General features: G+C 40.8%; 1 protein-coding gene across 5 annotated transcripts in view; it reads right to left on the minus strand.

Annotated features, from left to right (window-relative positions):
• Positions 1–19,217, minus strand: part of atg7 (ATG7 autophagy related 7 homolog (S. cerevisiae)) — a 54,545-nt gene extending 35,328 nt beyond the window's left edge. Inside the window, exons 1-17 of one of the 5 annotated variants that reach the window (XM_061687302.1) lie at positions 18,963–19,217; positions 18,752–18,848; positions 17,065–17,233; positions 16,478–16,532; positions 15,637–15,754; positions 15,475–15,552; positions 15,280–15,396; positions 14,421–14,567; positions 13,941–14,029; positions 12,715–12,836; positions 12,057–12,147; positions 11,169–11,313; positions 10,237–10,395; positions 7,145–7,339; positions 6,180–6,404; positions 4,356–4,471; positions 3,799–3,874 (exon numbers count right to left, since the gene is read on the minus strand). In XM_061687302.1, coding sequence (XP_061543286.1) covers positions 3,799–3,874; positions 4,356–4,471; positions 6,180–6,404; positions 7,145–7,339; positions 10,237–10,395; positions 11,169–11,313; positions 12,057–12,147; positions 12,715–12,836; positions 13,941–14,029; positions 14,421–14,567; positions 15,280–15,396; positions 15,475–15,552; positions 15,637–15,754; positions 16,478–16,532; positions 17,065–17,218 — 1,887 coding nt within the window. In that variant the 5' untranslated portion in view covers positions 17,219–17,233; positions 18,752–18,848; positions 18,963–19,217. The other 4 variants (XM_061687300.1, XM_061687301.1, XM_061687303.1 and 1 more) reach the window with 4 other exon arrangements.
• Between the last annotated feature and the right edge of the window lie 297 nt (positions 19,218–19,514).

A 19,514-nucleotide genomic window follows, 5' to 3' on the forward strand; every position in this document is an offset into this window, starting at 1 on the left:
TACAAGTAGTCATTTGACAATAGTTGTCATATTTGAGAAATATTTTCTGAAATATATTTAATATGTAGTGCTGAGAATAACTTTATAATTTAATATATTTATATCCATATTGTTACTATGAATATGAAAAGAAAGTGGTAACCACAAAATAAATGTTTTTCATAATTTTACATGGAAACTTTTTAATATAATAATGTATGTATGTATAATGTAATAATAATTTGATGAAACGGAGTTTGTTATGAAATAGTTTCTTCCACAAATTGACAAAAGCATGTACTTTCTTCACAAAGCCACAAGTGGTCACTGCAGCATTACACAACTGATGCTACTTTTAGCGTTGCATTGGCATAGTGTAACTTTTATCAATAGAGGAGAAAGAGCTGGAAACATTCACCATATCACCTCGCCATCCTCATCATCATCTATCCAAAAACACATGGCAGCACATTTTCATGCCGTTTTCTTCAACATCATATTGCTGAAACATCATGAGCAGCCGAGGTGTCGCGCAAATGGCGGAATTTGTCAATGTGATGAATACAAAGTGATAAAAGATGTTGATGCAAATGTCATGTGAGAGTTAAAACCTGGAGTCATTACAGTGAGGCACAGCTTGGCTAGCTACATATAAGCAAATGAATAACAATGCATTTGGGAGATGGGTTTGTGCATATTTGTCAAATCTATCGAGTTATTCGGCACGCTTAAATGTATTACAACTAGACTTTACACCCAACAGATCGTCTTAAATGGTATCGGACAATAATTAGCATTTTATGCTGATCAGATTTAAGGTCATAATTCGCCAATCCGATCAATGGCTCTGCAAAAGACATTTACTCCGCGTCGCCGTTGTGTACGTTTGAATCCAAAAGCTAGTTTATTTTTAGCCTTGTCACGTGTCTTGTGATGTAGTACTGTAAATATCTGACGGCCAATAAAGTTATTTTTAGTCTTGTCGGTGAAATAACATGTAGACTGTGTGGGACTTTTTTGCTGTGTCTGAGACAGACAACACGTAATGCGTGGATCAGACTACAAGAGAAATTTGGTCTTTCACGATTGCACTTTGTCAGACTACTGCAATAAAATCTTCCCGTCTCTCGGTCAGACAGTCGCAGCACGACACAATATTTAGTCCAATACCACCGCATCCCGTCTTTTACGATCACTGGGCTTTATCTTGTCAAATCAAACACTGTCAAGAGAGGGGGAACGAGAAAACGTGTATGTCAGTTGCCAATCCTGGAATACCCCCTAGAGGTCAATGATCGTTTTTTTTTACCTTTTGTCTAAAATGCTACAAAATACTTTTGAAGGAGTATAGGGTACACAAGTATATACACTAAATGAACAAGTCATTTAAATAGACACATTGCACCATCTTGTGATCAGATCGGTTATCAGTTTTTTAAACTCACTGATCGGTCCAAAAGAAAACCTAATTTATATATATATATAGCCTAATTTCAACAATTCAAAGTTGGTGTCCACATTCAAATCCACCATAAAAACCAAAGGACATATAATACAATGCATCATCAGACCCAAGTATCTATGGTTTGCCTACATGCACACGAACAGTGCAAACAGTAGAATGCAGCACTCCGCTGATGGAACTGTTAGTATTTCTATGGCAACCCCCATCAGAGCATGTTAATAATATTACCTACAAATGTACGTCTGTCAAACATGCGCACACAATAGTCACAACATTATGTTCATCTAATGGGGAAAATTGCCTTCATGAAGATATTAATGTTCAGACAAAAGGTTAAATGATAGCCATATAACATGAAATAGGACTGACTGTGACACATGAAATTATCTAAAAAACAAGTGATATATTTGATTAAATGTCAATTGCATACACAAATTAATTTTATAGAGCGCAGAGACAGAATTGTGGCAAGGTACAGATATGGCCAAGGTTACAAAAGATTCTGCTGCACTTAAGGTTCCTAAGAGCACAGTGGCCGCCATAATCCTTAAATTGAAGATGTTTGGGACAACCAGAACCCTTCCGAGAGCTGGCCGCCCGGCCAAACTGAGCAATGAAGGGGAGAAGAGCCTTGGTGAGAGAGGTAAAGAAGAACCCAAAGATCACTGTAGCTGAGCTCTAGAGATGCAGCCGGGAGATGGGAGAAAGTTCTAGAAAGTCAAGCTCACTGCAACCCTCCACCAGTCGGGGCTTTATGGCAGAGTGGCCCGACGGAAGCCTCTCCTCAGTGCAAGACACATGAAAGCCCGCACGGAGTTTGCTAAAAAACACCTGAAGGACTCCAAGATGGTGAGAAATAAGATTCTCTGGTTTGGTGAGACCAAGATGGAACTTTTTGGCCTCAATTCTATGCGGCATGTGTGGAGAAAACCAGGCACTGCTCATCACCTGTCCAATACAATCCCAACAGTGAAGCATGGTGGTGGCACCATCATGCTGTGGGGGTGTTTTTCAGCTGCAGGGACAGGGAGACTGGTTGCAATCGAAGAAAAGATGAATGCGGACAAGTACAGGGATAGCCTGGATGAAAACCTTCTCCAGAGTGTTCAGGACCTCAGACTGGGTCGAAGGTTCACCTTCCAACAAGACAATGACCCTAAGCACACAGCTAAATTACAGAAGTGGCTTCAGAACAACTTCGTGACTGTTTTTGAATGGCCCAGCCAGAACCCTGACTTAAACTCAATTGAGCATTTCTGGAGAGACCTGAAAATGGCTGCCCACCAATGTTCACCCACAAACCTGACAGAACTGGAAAGGATCTGCAAGGAGAAATGGCAGAGGATCCCCAAATCCAGGTGTGAAAAACTTGTTGCATCATTCCCAAAAAGACTCATGGCTGTATTAGCTCAAAAGGGTGCTTCTACTAAATACTGAGCAAAGGGTCTGAATACTTATGGCTGTGTGATATTTCAGTTTTTCTTTTTTAATAAATCTGCAAAAATAACAATTCTGTTTTTTTACTGTCAATATGGTGTGCTGTGTGCATATTAATAAGCAAAAAAAAAATAATTTAAATGATTTTAGCAAATGGCTGCAATATAACAAAGAGTGAAAAATGAAGGGGTTCTGAATACTTTCCGTCCCCGCTGTATAAACAAGCAACCATTCGCACTCACATTCAAACCTACGGACAATTTAGTCTTCAATCAACCGAGACCATGCATGTTTTTGGGATGTGGGAGGAAACCGGAGTACCCAGAGAAAATCCACACAGACGGGGAGAACAAGCAAACTCCCCACAGGCAAGGCCGGATTTGAACACTGGTCCTCAGAACTGCGAGGCAGATGTTCTAACCAGTTTTCACCATGCCGCCATTTAAAATGTTAGTTCAGGGAATAAAAAAAAAAAAAATGTGGGATACATTTTTAATTGAATCATTTAAGTTCAGTTATTTAATTTGCAATATTTAAGCACAGTGTTAATATTCAAACTGTGTATAATGTTACAGTCGCTCACAATAATATGAAATATACCTTTTTGGAATAAAACCCCTGCCTTGTTTTTGATGAAAACTGGTGTAAACATTTTGAGAACCTCTACGGACACACAAATTGAGGGGGGCTTAAAATGGCAAGTATAAACTAAATATTATATCTTTAACAGTACTTTGTCATTAGTTCCACTTTCCTTTAGTTTTATTCGACGTTGCTCTTATCTTTACACTTGTTTGACACTTAACCCATCAACTGTATAGTTAAGGTTTAAGAGCGTATGTAGCTCCAATATATTAGAGCAGCATGCATGCTGCGTTGATTCAGCGTGTAGCTGAGGGACAGTGAGTCCGCGGTACCTGATGTGGAACAAGGCCAAGCGAAGTGGGAGGTTCATTCATTCGGTCGTCGCTGCTGCTTGCCACCGCGTAGCCTCTGCAAAGAGTGGGGGAAAAGCGGGGGGAGGGGGCACACAAGGTGACATCCTTCATGTGAAGACAATGAGCAACTGGATCAAATCAAACACAGCCTAGATAGAAAAATGCAGCACAAAACCCCCACTAACGAATAGAAGGTCATGACCCCTTGCAGAGCGATGACGTCTCTCAAAAGTAAAACCCACACATTTGACAAAGTTTTGAGTTGTCATGAGTAACCATGGCTATAAAGCAGAAAACCCATGGTAATACAGCCAAGGAGTCTAAGTTTAGCACTCAAAGCTTTTTAGACAAGACTTTCAAATGGATGTGTGGCTGCTTATTACACGTCAGAAAATAGTTGCCTTATCATACCCTGCATGTATCTACTTCACAAAAGATTTATGAATTTACACCCAAGCTACACAGCTTTGATTTATACACAGCCGCCATCACTTTCAACTCAGTCAGGGTAACGTTGCTGTGGTAACAGTGCTCACCCTTCACTGTGCTGCAGAATAGACACCATCATCTCCACAGCCAAGGCGCTAGCAATCATGGCCAGGCCTGGTCGGCTTACAGTGCACTGTTGGTCCAGAGTCCGATCCCGGGTTGACTGTTCACAAAAAAACAAAAACAAAATACAATAGTGAAAGATTAACCGATGAGATTCAAATGTTTCTTACATTTTTTTCAACTTGTTTTATTTTACCTCACTGCAAATGACTTGGCCCATCAATTTGTGCTTGAGCCCACTTGGCAACTAAAGTCCAGTATGTTTGGCTAGACTATGTGGTTTGATATTGAGGTGACACTGTCCTTGCAAGCTATGATAACTGCCACCGCGCATAAGAAATAACTGACAGAGTAAAATAATATTACACGGCACACTTGTTCACACATGGACACATGTGCACCCGCAAAAGAGACAAGTCATACAATTACTGTAATGCAGATAGCACCGAGGATGTAGCCTGCTGCCTGCTCTATAAATAGCTCACCAGTGATTGTACATTGGGATTTTCTGAGACTGTCGTCGATAGAACTGCAACAATTAATCAATTAATCAACAACAATTAAATTATCAACTAATTGACAATAATTTAAATTAATTAATGGTAAAGACCTAATGTTTAACTTAAAATTGTCCAAATCGACTGAGTTCAGCCTCTCAAAAATAAATATTCTGTGATTTCTGGAGTCCTCCATGAAAGCAGACTGATTATCTTTGTGTTTGATCAAAAAATGACATTTGCAAACATCTGCTTCTACTTTGGAAAACAATGATTAACATTTTTGCTCATTTCTTGATATGTTCCGGACCAAACCAGGAACTGAATCATGATCAATTTAAGGGGAAAAAAATTGTCAGTTTGACCTGAAGCAGCCTCAGAAATGTACATCAAACTAGTAGCCCTTCGCATTAATCAGTTACCAAGAAGTACTGTAGCTCTCAGTTTGTTGTCAGAAAAAAATTCAAGTAATTTCAACTTCACAATGGGTGTTATTTTTTGAAAGGCTATAACCTCATGATAAGCCTGCACAGTGAAACATATTTTGGAGCTGCTCCACATGTCACACTACCTGTGGGCTGGAAATTTCACAATAAAACAATGCATTTCTGTTTTGATTAAAATAGGTCAATGAGCACGGTGTTTGAGGACTGGCAGAATAAAATAATTTCTCTTTAAAGCTACAGGAGATTTGCAAAAGATTCGTCTCATTATTGGCAACAACTTTGATTGACTATTATTATTATCGTTTTAGGTCTTTAGCACACAGGTGTCAAGCTCAAGGCCAGGGGTCCAGATCCAGCCCGCCACATCATTTTATGTGACCCGCAAAAGCAAATCATTTGCCTCAACTTCCATGATTCTTGCTAAAATCTGCACCAAAATTTCAAATAATCATACATAATAAATAATATAATTGCGATACTGCAAGCATTTTTTTTTTGTTGCCAAACCCCTTTTTACAGTAACCTGAACAACAGTTGAAAAAACAATTATCCTTGACTTCTGATTTCAAAACTAGTTTTCCATCAATTTGTTGTGTATATTTAAATTCCTAAGCATTTCGGAACCAGAATTGTGCTGTGTTCTGGCCCATTTTGTGGAGTGTGGCACGATGCCAGGCATTAAGACCAACTAGAATAGCTTGAAACAGCACTTTCTGAGCATTTTCAACCCAAATTATCTTGCAAACCAGATAAAAGGATATCAAAGATTATAAAAAATAATTTAAGAAAATCTGGTGGCATGGGACCTTTAAAAGACATTTTAAGGGTCAAATGAGTGCATGTACAGTATGTGCAGAGTTCTTACATCTCCTGGCGCCACAACATCGTTGCAGAAGTAGCAACCCAGCTTGTGTCCGGGAATGTTTGAGAACAGAGAGGACGCTGAGCCGGCTGGCGTGGAGGACGAAGAGGACGCGGATGAACAGGAAGGGGGGGAATCCACGTCGCCGCACGCATTTTGTCGAGCTTTCTTCAGGCCGTGGCGCATGACCACGAATGTGTCGAAGCCCAGAGCAGCGTTGATCACCAACTACCAAAAGGGACAGATGACAAGTTGTGAAACCGCTTGGAATGTACAGTTGTGGTCAGAGGTTTTCATACATTCATTAAGGCCTTTTTTCTTTTTTTGCATACATTCATCAAGGGCTTTTGGGGCATTTATTTATTTGAACTGCTCTTTTTCCAGTCCTGAATGGTTCTATAATGTGCATCTTCACTGACCTTTAAAAGAACTTGGTGAACAAGTTTGAGTTTATTTTGGATTTGGAAGTTTAGCCAACATAAAAAGGATTTGTCTGACAGCATTCATTGCATTCCAGCAAGGAGAAGGAAGTGAGAGATGATCAACATAAAACATCAAGTAAAATGGGAAATGTTAAAGTGAGTAGGGGGTCCGGAATACGTGTTTCTTGAGTTTGGATTTGAAGAGGGTGAATGAGTCTGTGTTTCAGAGGTCAGGTGGTATTTCGATCCAAAGATGGGGGCAGAGCAGAGCGACTGAAGGCTTTGTCCCCCACGGTGGATTGACGGGGAGAACGCAATGCGCAAAGGACCTGTTGACAATTGCCCAACATTTTGAAATTGATGTTCTTGACAAGCGGTCAACGGCTAAAATAAAATGTTTCTGATAGAGAAATTTGTTGAAAAAAAGGTCTTGTTCAATGTTTTATCAGATGAGGGGGAGGAGCTTTCGCCTGCAGTATGTGGACATGGAACCAAGCCACCTGGAGTACGTCTATCATGACGTTAAACGCAATGTTCCATCCTTACCTTCCTCTTACTACCCGCAATCACGGTGGGCAGCCAGCGGCTCTCTCTTGTGTCCATTAGTAAGAAGACCACATCGTGTACCGAGATGAGCTTCTCCAGCTGCTCCACGTCTCTCTGGGCCTGGGCCAGAGTGGCTTGGGAGAAATTCACCGGGTGGCCTGGCATGGGAATGCTCATGTTCAAGCCCTCTGCATTCTGACAGGACGAAAAATGGAAGAGCAAGGAAGAGGCAGAGTGAACAGACACATAACAAGTTGTTTTTATTTCATTTTCATACATTTTTAATTGGATCTTATAGCTTAGCCATTATAATGACATGGTTAAAGGTGGATTTGGACTTAGAGAAATTATACTTTCTCCCTCTCGCTCATGGTTTTGTGTGGTTTTTTTTGTGGCACCGGTGATGGCAAAAAGCAAAGGTATGGTGATAACAACGGAACTATAAATGGAACATACTGCAACGAGCAATACATAATAATTAACAAATCTTAATAATTCCAGACCTTCCTTGGCGAAAAGTTGCCACCAAGTCATAGTGTCACTTTGAAAACACCTTCCTGTTGCCTCTCCATTGTGTGTCTGTTTGACGTCTTTAAAGGGTGAGTAGTTAGTTAATTCATGTTTTATTTACAGTACTCGTTTTATCAGAATCAGAATAATCTTTATTTGCCATGTCAAAAACACACAAGGAATTTGTCTCTGGTAGTTGGAGCCGCTCTAGTACGACAATAGACAGTCAATTGACGGAGAATACTTTTGAGACATAAAGAAATAAAAAAACAGTCGCTGAGCAATAAAAGGTTCCCAGTAATCTGTTAATGCAGTTACAACTTTTTTTTTTTTTTTTGACAATGTGCAAAAAGATGCAGAGTCCTTTAGCAATCAGAGCAGTTTGAAATAACTAATAGAACGATAGTCCGGTGTAATGACCATTGGGCAAAAGGGCGCAGAAACTTCAGGAAATGTATGCAGTTTAAAGTAACTAGTAGTGCGGTAATCTGGGACAATGTCGATTGTGCAAAGATTGCAGATGCTACTCAGGCACATGAGTTGCCAGTATTGGTCAACAACAGATATGCAAATCGTGCAGCGTGGCGAGACTACTATAGTAAGTGCACGAGTAATGTATAATTGGCCCGACAGAGCTATGACAACAAACTTGAGACAAAATTGGCAGCATGTTGCCATGGAATTGCAAGTTAACTGCTTAAGAAGTTAATGGCAAGAGGGAAGAATCTGTTGGAATGTCTACTTGTTTTAGTTTGCATTGTTCTTTGGGAGCGCCTACCTGAGGGAAGGAGCTGGAAGAGGTGGTGACCAGGATGTGGAGGGTCCAAGAGGATTTTGCATGGCTTTTGATTTTGTTCTGGCAGCATGCAAGTCCTCAAGGATGGGTAGGGGGGTACTAACAATCTTTTCAGCAGTTTTATACAGAGGCTAACTTCTCTTTATATAAATACCATACTAATATTACTTAAAACATTGCAGCAGATAGCTAGCTGTGAGAACTAATGTGAATTGCAGGACACATTGATCATCAACATTTCAAACGTACGTTGCAGTAAGATGCTTCAATTAGGCGCCGATCGGAGTCGGCTCTTCTCTGACGCGCCGCTACCCGGAGCTGGGCAACCCCGTGAGCCTCTCTACTTAGTGAGCAGGGGCTGGACGGCAGCTCTCCCGATACCGCACTCGGTGGCAAATTGAAGCATGTTACGAAGTGGGGAAAAACTAAACCACTAACAACATTAACACACAGCAGAATGAGAGTGCTCAACTTAACTTTCATCAGGATGGGCTTTTGAAGTGGGCAATTTTTATTTACCAGCGTGACGAATGTGGGCAATATTCGCTTTGCCACATCCTGTTTCATTAAGCCATTGGCGAGTTGGCGAATGTGCAGCGCGAACACTGTAAAAGGAGTATATACAGTCCCCTCCTCCATTCCTTTGTTTTTGTTGTAAACTGAATACATTTGGGTTTCAGACCAAAAGATGACCACGAAACAAAAGTTCAGAATTCCAACTTTTATTTCATGGTATTTACATCTAGATGTGTTAACTCAGAACAGAGCACCTTTTGTTTGAAGCCACCCACTTTTCAAGTGAGCAAAACTATTAGAACTTAAAGTGAATAACATTTAATATTTGGTGGCATAACACTTACTTGCAATAGCTGCATCAAGCCTGGGATCCATTGACTTTACCAGACTGCTGCATTCTTAATTTGAAATGATATTCAAGTCCTTGACTTCAGCCTCTTTCATTTCTTGTTTCTTTCTGGGGTTTTCTCCCTTCAGTCTCCTCTTCAGGAGGTAAAATGCATGCTCTATTGGGTTACGGTCCGGTGATTGACTTGGCCAGTCTAAGACCTTCCAGTTTTTCCCCTTGATGGAGTCCTTTGTTGTGTTGGCAGTGTGTTTTGGGCCATTGTCTTGTTACATGATGAAGCTTCTCCCGATTAGTTTGGATGAATTATTTTTTTTTTGAATTTTTTTTCTGCTGCTACCATCATGAGTTACATCATCAAACGTAAGTGCAGCAGACATTTTTTTGTAACCTTGGCCAGATCTGTGCCTTGTGACAATTCTGTCCCTGAGCTCTTCAGGCAGTTCCTTTGACCTCATGATTCTCATTTGCTCTGACATGCACTGTAAGCTGTAAGGTCTTACACAGGCTTTCCTAATCAAGTCCAATCAGTATAATCAAACACAGCTGGACTCCAATGAAGGTGTAGAACCATCTCAAGGATGATCAGAAGAATTGGACACCCGAGTTAAATATATGAGTGTCACAGCAAAGGGTCTGCTGTGTGATATTTCAGTTTTTCTTTTTTAATAAATCTTCAAAAATTTCAACAATTCAGTTTTTTTCTGTAAATATTGTATAATATAATATATAATAATATAATATATATACTGTAAATATATATAAATATTTCTGTAAAACAAAATAAATTATTTTCGCAGATGGCTGCAATATAATAAAGAGTGAAAAATACTTTCCGTACCCACTGCACGTAGTTAGTTGTAGTAAATAAAGATTTATTGATAACTTCAATACATTTATCATAGATATATTGACTGTACTCACCACACCAGGAAAGATTTTGGTGAGTCGGTCAACAGCGGCGATGGCTTTGGCCTTCCCTCCTCCGAGACAGTCTTCAAACTCATAGAGAGGCTGCCGCACCGGATTGGAGTAGGAGATCTTTGCGTTGTCCACAAAGGTGATGTGTCTCACTCCCCATCCCTACACAAAAAAGGAGAAATCATCCATCCATTTTCTGCCGCTTATCCGAGGTCGGGTCGCGGTGCAGTAGCTTTAGCAGGGACACCCAGAATTCCCTCTCCCCAGCCACTTCATCCAGCTCGTCCAGGGGATCCCGAGGCGTTCCCAGGCCAGCAGTGAGACATAGTCTCTCCAGCGTGTCCTGGGTCGTCCCCGGGGTCTCTTCCCAGTGGGACGTGCCAGGTACACCTCACAGGGGAGGTGTCCAGGAGGCATCCTAATCAGATGTCCGAGCCACCTCATCTGGCTTCTCTCAATGCGGAGGAACGGTGGCTCTACTCTGAGCCCCTCCCAGATGACCGAGCTTCTCACCCTCTCTCTAAGGGAGAGCCCGAACACCCTGCAGAGGAAACACATTTCGGCCGCTTGTATACAGGGGTCTTGTTCTTTTCGATGACAACCCACAGCCCGTGACCATAGGTGAGGGTAGGAACGTAGCTCGAACGGTAAATTAAGAACTCTGCCTTTCTACTTAGCTCCTTCTTCACCACAACGGACCGATACAAAGTCAGCATCACTGCAGACGTTGCACCGATCCGCCTGTCGATCTCCCATTCCATTCTTCCCTCACTCGTAAACACGACCCCAAGATACTTGAACTCCTCCACCTGGGCAGGATCTCCCAGATGTCCACACGATGTTGCAGAGGCGTGTCAACCAGGACAGCCCCACAACAAAGGAGAAATCACCTTGGTCTTTTTTTAAAGAACTCCTCCTGTCTATTTCCTTCTCACCATCAGAGTTCTGGCCACATTGCAGCCTAGGGTCCCAGCTCCCAGCAGAAGACACTTGGTGCTGACCACCTTGTCCAGGTCCAGCGAAGGGACTAGTCTCCATCGCATCAGTTTCAGGTTAAGATCAACTGATGACTCTGCAAGCCTGGAAGAGACAGCTGACACAACTTAGTAAACTTGGCAAAGATCCCAATAGAAGGCATTGAGTATTATGGGAAATTATTTGTTTAATTGGTGTTAGACACATATTCATCTCGCATTACATAATCAAGTAAGTCTTTTGTAATTTGCCTATGGCAGGAAATGTGATTCTAAGCAAGTAGTTTAGATTTTGGCCCTTCTGTGATGTCACAGTTAAGTTTTTCCATTCATGCCCGCTTCTTTTCTCACAAGCGTCAACCCACTACACAAAACCACTACGATATCAAAGGCAAAAGCTAAATAGAGATACAATGTATCCACAAATTAGCATTAACAAACCAGTATGATTTACTTTAGTTAACATTGTTCTTTAAAGACTCTGTAAAGTGAATTCAGAGATTTGTTTCTCAATACATTATACATGTTTGAAGAGAATTGCTGAAAATGTGCAAAGAGTGTGTGTGTGTAGTACTCAATCGTGTGTTTTGCACCATTTCAGTTTTCCTGATTTTTTCGGGGCATGGCTAAAACGACGCCTAGTATCAACTCACTTTGGTGTCTAGCATGAGTTGCCTCTCCCCCAATATATGAAAACCTTAGTTACATTTTTGCTGTCATAGTCCACTGGCATTGGGACCACATTGTGCAGTGACCAGATAAGGTGGTCATATCACAACTATTTATCCTTGGCAGAGTCCTGCTCTCTACTACCGGTATTATATTCTAGGGAGTGTTTTTTTCCACTACCTTTTGGGGTCCATGCATTCACTGAGGTTGACCATTCGGGGTCCCATCGCTCCCTTGGCATTCTTCTCCCAACCAACACTCTTAGGACATGCTGTGGACAACAAAAAAAAGGTGAAACAAATAAGCTTTACTTGTACACCTGACAAACAAAAGCTAAATAAAATGGCAAATGCTAATGAGACTTTCATTTCATTAGGCGGCTTTGTCAATGGTTAAGGCAGCGCATTCAAGTCAATTATTAAGCTTTTGCAAAGAGAGGCAGAAGAGGTAAATAAAAATGCCTCAAATAAACACATCAAAAAGCTTCACAGATCACATTGTGCCATCATTCCCCTAGTGCTATTATCATTTCATCAGCAGTTCATCCCTTATTCAACAGACATGAAGGAAGAGAAGCGGAACGTCAAACAGGACAGAGGGTTCATGAGTTAAGACATGCATGAAGCCACACATGTATAAAAGGTCAACTGAAAAAATTTATTCAAGCAGGATGGAGTGTTCATATCTGTTAAGCTATGCATAAAGACAAAAACAAATGCATAACGATTCCAATTCTAATAAACAGTCCCCAAAAAAAGGCAAGCAGGACGGACAGGTTATATCAGTTAAGAGACAACCACCCTCTTCCCCCTCTCTTCCACCCCCCAAAAAAGATTACCAGAGTCAAATGGGAGTTCAGGTAGTTTGACCTGAAAAACGACGCTATGCTGAATGGAACGGCTTCCCTGCAGGGTTCGGTCCCTGAAACACAGCACCTCCACAGTGTCCACCTTTGCGTCCCTAACACACAACATAAATGCAAAATCAATGTCTATACAATATATTACACACGTGTGGCATTTTCCTCACACATACACATGCACAAACTCTCACCGAGATAGTATCCAAACAAGTTGACATAGCAACGCATTTTCCCTAATATGGTACTGGCATTCGGTCAATTCATGCTCTAAAGCTTCAGTAAATAAACTGACAACTGCGTGAATAAACTGACAACTGCGAGCAAGGGAGGCAATCCTATTGGTTGATGTCAAGGCACTATGTAGGAGAGTTGTTGTTCATACGTCACACTACACGGAAGATCCATCCATCCATTTTCTGAGCCGCTTCTCCTCACTAGGGTCACGGGCGTCCTGGAGCCTTTCCCAGCTATCATCGGGCAGGAGGCGGGGTACACCCTGAACTGGTTGCCAGCCAATTGCAGGGCACATACAAACAAACAACCATTCGCACTCACATTCACACCTAAGGGCAATTTAGAGTTGTCAATTAACCTACTGCACGGAAGATATCCCAAAAAAATAAAAACTATTTTTAAAAAATTTAACTTGCTGGACTTTCATTTTTTGCATCGTAGGGCCAAATAGTTGGTCAAGACGTTTTGTCGTTCCCAACAAAATATGTTGGGCCCACCTGGGAAACCACCCCCACAATAGCAAGTCAGGTCAAAAAAGGAGCTAAAACTCTGGAGTCTGATCTATGCATTAAGGCTACCCAAAACGGGGCGAGAAAAAGTCTTACGATAACCATAGAACCAGAAATGGGGAAGGGTCTGGTCAGTACAACATGACCAATACAATTAATGATTAAATATTATATGCAGAGATAAATTCAACCAAGAAGATGCTAGCGTAAACACTTCTTATAAACTACAGAGCCTGTATTAATTCCAGCAATACCTATAAAACGCTACTGACTGACAGTATCGCATTTTAAAAGGCCAAGCTGTTTTACTGGATTTTATTTTAATTGGATTACACAGTGATTAGCATCTCTTTACACATCTATGACAGTTAAAATGCTAAAATGTTACTTAAGTTAGGAAGGAATTAACTCATTGTTTCAAACAGACAAACACACACACACAAAGAGTTGAGTGTTTACCGCTGGCTAGCTAAGAGGACCAGTAGATTTCTCAAAGGCCATCCTGGATGTTGAGACAGAGTACACGGATCATACACACCCACGGCGACCTAGATGAAAGCATTATTAAGATTACGCATAGTTCTCACTCTTGTTCCCGAGAAGTAGCAGCCTCAACAGGTCACATGAAGTAAGCAGACTCCAGCTTGTCCCAATACTTTTAGAAAGCTTTGCCTAGGGTCAAATCATTTGCTGTATTTTCTTGTCATTTTTTAACTTCTTTTTATACCTGTGTGACAAATGATTTTTTAAAACAACTAATCACTTTTGCATACAAGTTCATCATCAGTCACTTAACGAATGTTGTTGCACATGTAAACAACAGATCGGAATAGATCACGTCACATGTAAACAGCTGACGTGAGATCGGATTTTAATTATTTCAAATCAGAATTACTACATATTGCTGATGGAAACAAAAGAAAAAAATGTTACACAAACCTTTTGTGCATCGGGAAAGAATGTCGCCCACTCTGCTAATGGGGCTAACTGAACGGCATCATCTGTGTACTTCATGAGGAAATAGGGAACTGAAGTGGTTCCGCCTTTGATACACAGGCCATCATAGGCCTCCTGCAAGGCTGCGATCTGAGGCAGAGACAATTACAGGCGATAAATAAATGAGAAAAATTGTTTCGACGTATGGTGGCGAGAGCTAATGAACACCCCTACTGCTATATATCGATCCAGACTGAAAAGGTTATTCATGAATAACTTATTATACCTCTTATATCGAGCTTTTATCAACGCATAATTAAATGTGATGTATTGGTCCATCCAGGAGAGGCACTGAAGCATTATTGATTTCTTTAATTTTTCAGTTATTAAAAACAATGAGGTCGTACTGTAATGCCAGACGTATCAGTGCCATTTGTATCGGTCATTGGAAGGGACCGATTAAAATTTAATTTGGAGAATACTAGATGATGTTACATTATACTTGATCTGTAAGATTCTCATGAACCAATCTTGGGCTTTAAATAGTTAAAACTCAAAAAGTTAGGACTTACTCCAGTATTTCACTACAAAATAATAATAATACAAGTGATGCTATACAATGTCGATAACTCAAACATGTTTTGCTACGTGCTCTGTTAGTGTGATGGCTCCACAGAAGGGTACCAGCAATGGCAAAAATGAACAGTTTAATGTTAAGCACAGAAAAGGAAAAGAAACTTACTGCAGCGCAAATAATATTCTGGCAGTTTATGGAATTTGAGCACGACATAATCATGCAACAACAAAAAATTACCCATCGTATGCTAATGTGTTACACACATACAAATTTAATAGTACCAACCTGTTTTGCTGTGAAAACCGTCTCCAGGACAGAAGGCTTCTTTACGATCTTTATCCCTTCTGGGAAACAGAGAGCAGGGAAGCAGAACCAGTAGTAGAAATGGTACTTTTTCAAATCCTGGAGGAAGTTGGGAAGAAATTTATCAATTAACCTGAATTTTCATGTGCAATGTTACACAATGCTGCTGGCACATACCGCAAAGGTCAGCAGAATAAACCTACAGAGGATGCTTGGGTTTGTGAGCGCATCTCCGGACCGCATGGCATCCCAAAGCTAATAAAGAACAAGCGTCAAGGTTTTCCAAAATGGAATTACATGCTACTGTACTTGCTGCACATCTTATGTACAGTATTTCACCTCTTCGGACTCTTTGTCCAGCAGAGCCTTCTTGTCCGTGCTCTTAAAGGCATCCAGCGTGTTAGTGTTGTATAGTTTTCCAACAGCCTCACAGCAATGGGCCGTGGCGGACCCATCTCTGGTGTCAAAAAATACAAAAACAACATTGGTGACTCTGCATTATAATTTACTGATATGCTGTGGTTAAGTGTGAAATTTGGTTGTACACATAAACCTTCCAGTGCTGTTTTGATGCAATTCCCTGTTAAAAGGCTAGATGGTCAGGTGGTTTGTCATTCAATCAGCTAAGTGGGAATAACTGGCTTGACCAATTTTTTTAATTATTTAATTGATCCTGTGAATTCTGTCTCATAACAAGTGGCAGCTCAAAAGTTTGACATCAGCAGATGTTGATCTATGTTTCTGCCATGTTCAATAAAATGTTCTGTTTTGAACAATATTTGACTGCGTGTATAAAAAGTCAACATTTGAATGAAATGTTATATTCAACAAAAGTTTGTGTTTTTTTAACAAATTTTTTTAAATATTTATTGTTGCACCCCTAAATATAAAAATAGAAAACTATGAGCCAGACATGCTTGGCACCCCTAAAGTAAATTATTGTGATAGGAATTTCATTGTGATACCTAGTGTGGCTGCAAGTTTCGAAATAGCCCGATGAGGAAGTGGATTCACATGACACTTTTGGTCAAAGCAGTAACGACATTGCCATCTGCTGTAAAACCCACTCGATTGTCACTCACAGTCAAGACACCTTTCATTTACAATTTGGACCCCTCTTGATCTGTTCAAATCTTGCCATCTGGCTCTCTTGGCATGAAAGACAAGTCCTCCGACTTACACATCAAATGCACTGAACTCCAAGGTCAGACGGGTGGGCAAACCAAACGGATCACCTATATGGAATATAAATGACAAGTGGTTATTTTTAGACAGTATTCATTTGTTCTTCCACAATCTAATTAAGCTCTCAGGTCTCTAAATAAATGCTGTTGTCCAAAAAAAATAAATAAATCACACCAATGATCAAGAATTACAGCACGCTTCTCACCCTATTTTATCAGCCCAACAGAACTCAGCCTGTTCTGAGGGGAAAATGATGACTCATGGAAGCCACTGCCCCTCCCCCTCTGCATAAGACGGAGTTGCATTCTTGTGGAAGTCGGAGCGTGCCATTTTTTTATCACTAACGCACTGTGTTTATCACAATGACAAAGTTGGCCATATAACTTATTATTGGACCTCTTCGAGTAGAGTTAAATGGATAGTTAGAAATCTCTAGCTTGTCCAATTGTGCCTAACACTGTGGCCTCTTTGTGACAGGGTGAGCTGTTTTTTGTCTCTGAGGTGCTCATGAAATTGTCCACCGCTAATTGCACATTTTGAATGACACAGAGGAAAAATACACTCCAATATTTTACATCTCACCATTGTAGTAGTATCCTTTGATGCATTTGGGGCTCTCATCCAGCCTGTAGTCATTGAGTTTCCTCTGCGTAAGTTGATGCCAGAAGCCCGCCTCCAGCGCACTGCTGAATGGCGCAAACTGCAGCTTGAGGTCTGCAGAGGTGGACGTCGCCATCAAGACACTAGATGGCTACAGAAAAAGAGTCGACACATTAATATTCCTATATTCAAAAAGGGACAGATATCTTGATACTGGAATAAAATATGATTGGTTGACTGATTGAAAGTTGTCTTATTTCCTTGAGTTTAGTTCCGCTTTACAGTACTGTTTTAATTGTTCTATCACTAGGATAACAATAGCAATGATTTTATTAATATAGTAACATACATCCATCCATTTTCTGAGCCACTTCTCCTCACTAGGGTCACGGGCGTGCTGGAGCCTATCCCAGCTATCATCGGGCAGGAGGCGAGGTACACCCTGAACTGGTTGCCAGCCAATCGCAGGTCACATATAAACAAACAACCATTCGCACTCACATGCACACCTACGGGCAATTTAGAGTTGTCAATTAACCTACCATGCATGTTTTTGGGATGTGGGAGGAAACCAGAGTGTTTTTGGGATGTGGGAGGAAACCAGAGTGCCCGGAGAAAACCCACGCAGGCACAGGGAGAACATGCAAACTCCAGACAGGCGGGGCCGGGGATTGAACACCGGACCGCAGAACTGTGAGGCTGACGCTCTAACCAGTCGTACACCGTCCCGCCCATATATTAACAGTCCAATTTAAATACAGGGGCAAAGGTGACAGTATCTACAAAATAATGTATGATTTGTTGTCCAAAAATATATGCAGGACATCAATCCACCCACTTTCTATAGTCCTTGTCCTGATTATGTTCGAGGGTGAGCCGGAGACCCATCTCAGCTGACTTTGAGCAAGAGGCCGCCCACACCCTGACTGATCACCAGGCAATGACAGGGCACATACAGTATACACTAGTGCAGACCAACAACCATACACATTCACAATCACACCCATTAACAATTCAGAGTCTCCAAACAACCTTTTGGTTGCACATGAAAGCAAAGGGAGAACATCGAACTCCACACACGAGGACCAAGATTCATATGCTTTCTGTGAGCCAGACCTGCTAACCACTACTTCGCCATGCCTAATGCAAGACCTTTCTTTACAAAATATTGGTTTACAGTAAGATTTCTTGGGTGTAAGGTATAATCAACATCGACATATACTGTACATGAACTAATGATAAGACACAAAGGAAACATGGCTTTTAAATACAGAACTTACAAAATTGATTGACCTGATAAAGTATTTTTTGGGGGGGGCCATTTAAAGTACTAAAAAAAGATAATTAGATTGGGTATTTGGTTCACTTATTCAAATATTAAAGTAAACATTGTTAATGCGCATTTAGTGTTATCCCTTAGCAAAATTGTTGTTTATCAAATCAATGATGTTGGGGTTTTACTGCGCGATGCCAAACTCCATCAACGATTTTGGAGGGTTCCCCCCCCCCCATCTAATTTTAGCCAACGTCCCCTAAATAAATGTGTCGCGCAGCGATTGTCTACGGGTGCAGCACAGTTAAGGAAATAAAACGTTCCTACATTCGTCAAACGTCCGTCTGTCAAAAGCAGCCAAACAACAGTCAAAATTGGTACCCAGGTTTAATTTACCTACTTGGGAGATCCTTACTTCCGCGTTCCCTTGGTCATGTGATTGCACAAGGCGTCACAAAGCGGTGCACCATGGGTATTTCTTGATAGCAACCGACTTTTAAAAAACAAGTTTGGTTAGCTTACTTATGGTGCGTACATCATTGAGTAAAACACAAAAAACAAAAACATAAACACAAACGCACAAACGACAAAGAAGGAGAATACTGACAAAAAGCTGTAGGTCCCTGTCCTTTTCATTGTGAACGGGATATTTGGACACATTATACAGTGTACCCACGCGTTCACTGACTGTAGATAAAGTCGAAGAATTAGCCTCTGTAAAAGGTTATGCTATAATCGCGTTTGATACTACCGTCATTTTAACACTTTAAATGAAACATCGTCGTGAAGAAACGCTTTGGTGTCCAAATTTCCGGAAGGAACGGTTTTAAATGAAAAGAATCCAGGAAGTTTGGAAATCACCGCAGGACGAGGTAAGATTTAGGGACTCTCCTAAAAGTACATGTCTGAAATATAACGTAAAGAGTAGGTATGTGTATTTAAAAAATATAAAGTTTAATTGATTTACACGGCATTATCGGACAGGTGTTTTATGAAGACGATTCCAGTAATATAAGTATCACTTTCCTGTGACAGAAAATTATGACTCTTTAAAACCGGTGAAAATGCACCAATTTATGATCAACGTATAAATCTTTATCCGATTTTCAAAAGCCTGGTATCAATGGAAATCTTGCTAAACGCATAAACAGACAACATA

The sequence above is a fragment of the Phycodurus eques genome, chromosome 10 (genome assembly GCF_024500275.1).
Source record: "Phycodurus eques isolate BA_2022a chromosome 10, UOR_Pequ_1.1, whole genome shotgun sequence".
Taxonomy (NCBI): Eukaryota; Metazoa; Chordata; class Actinopteri; order Syngnathiformes; family Syngnathidae; genus Phycodurus; species Phycodurus eques.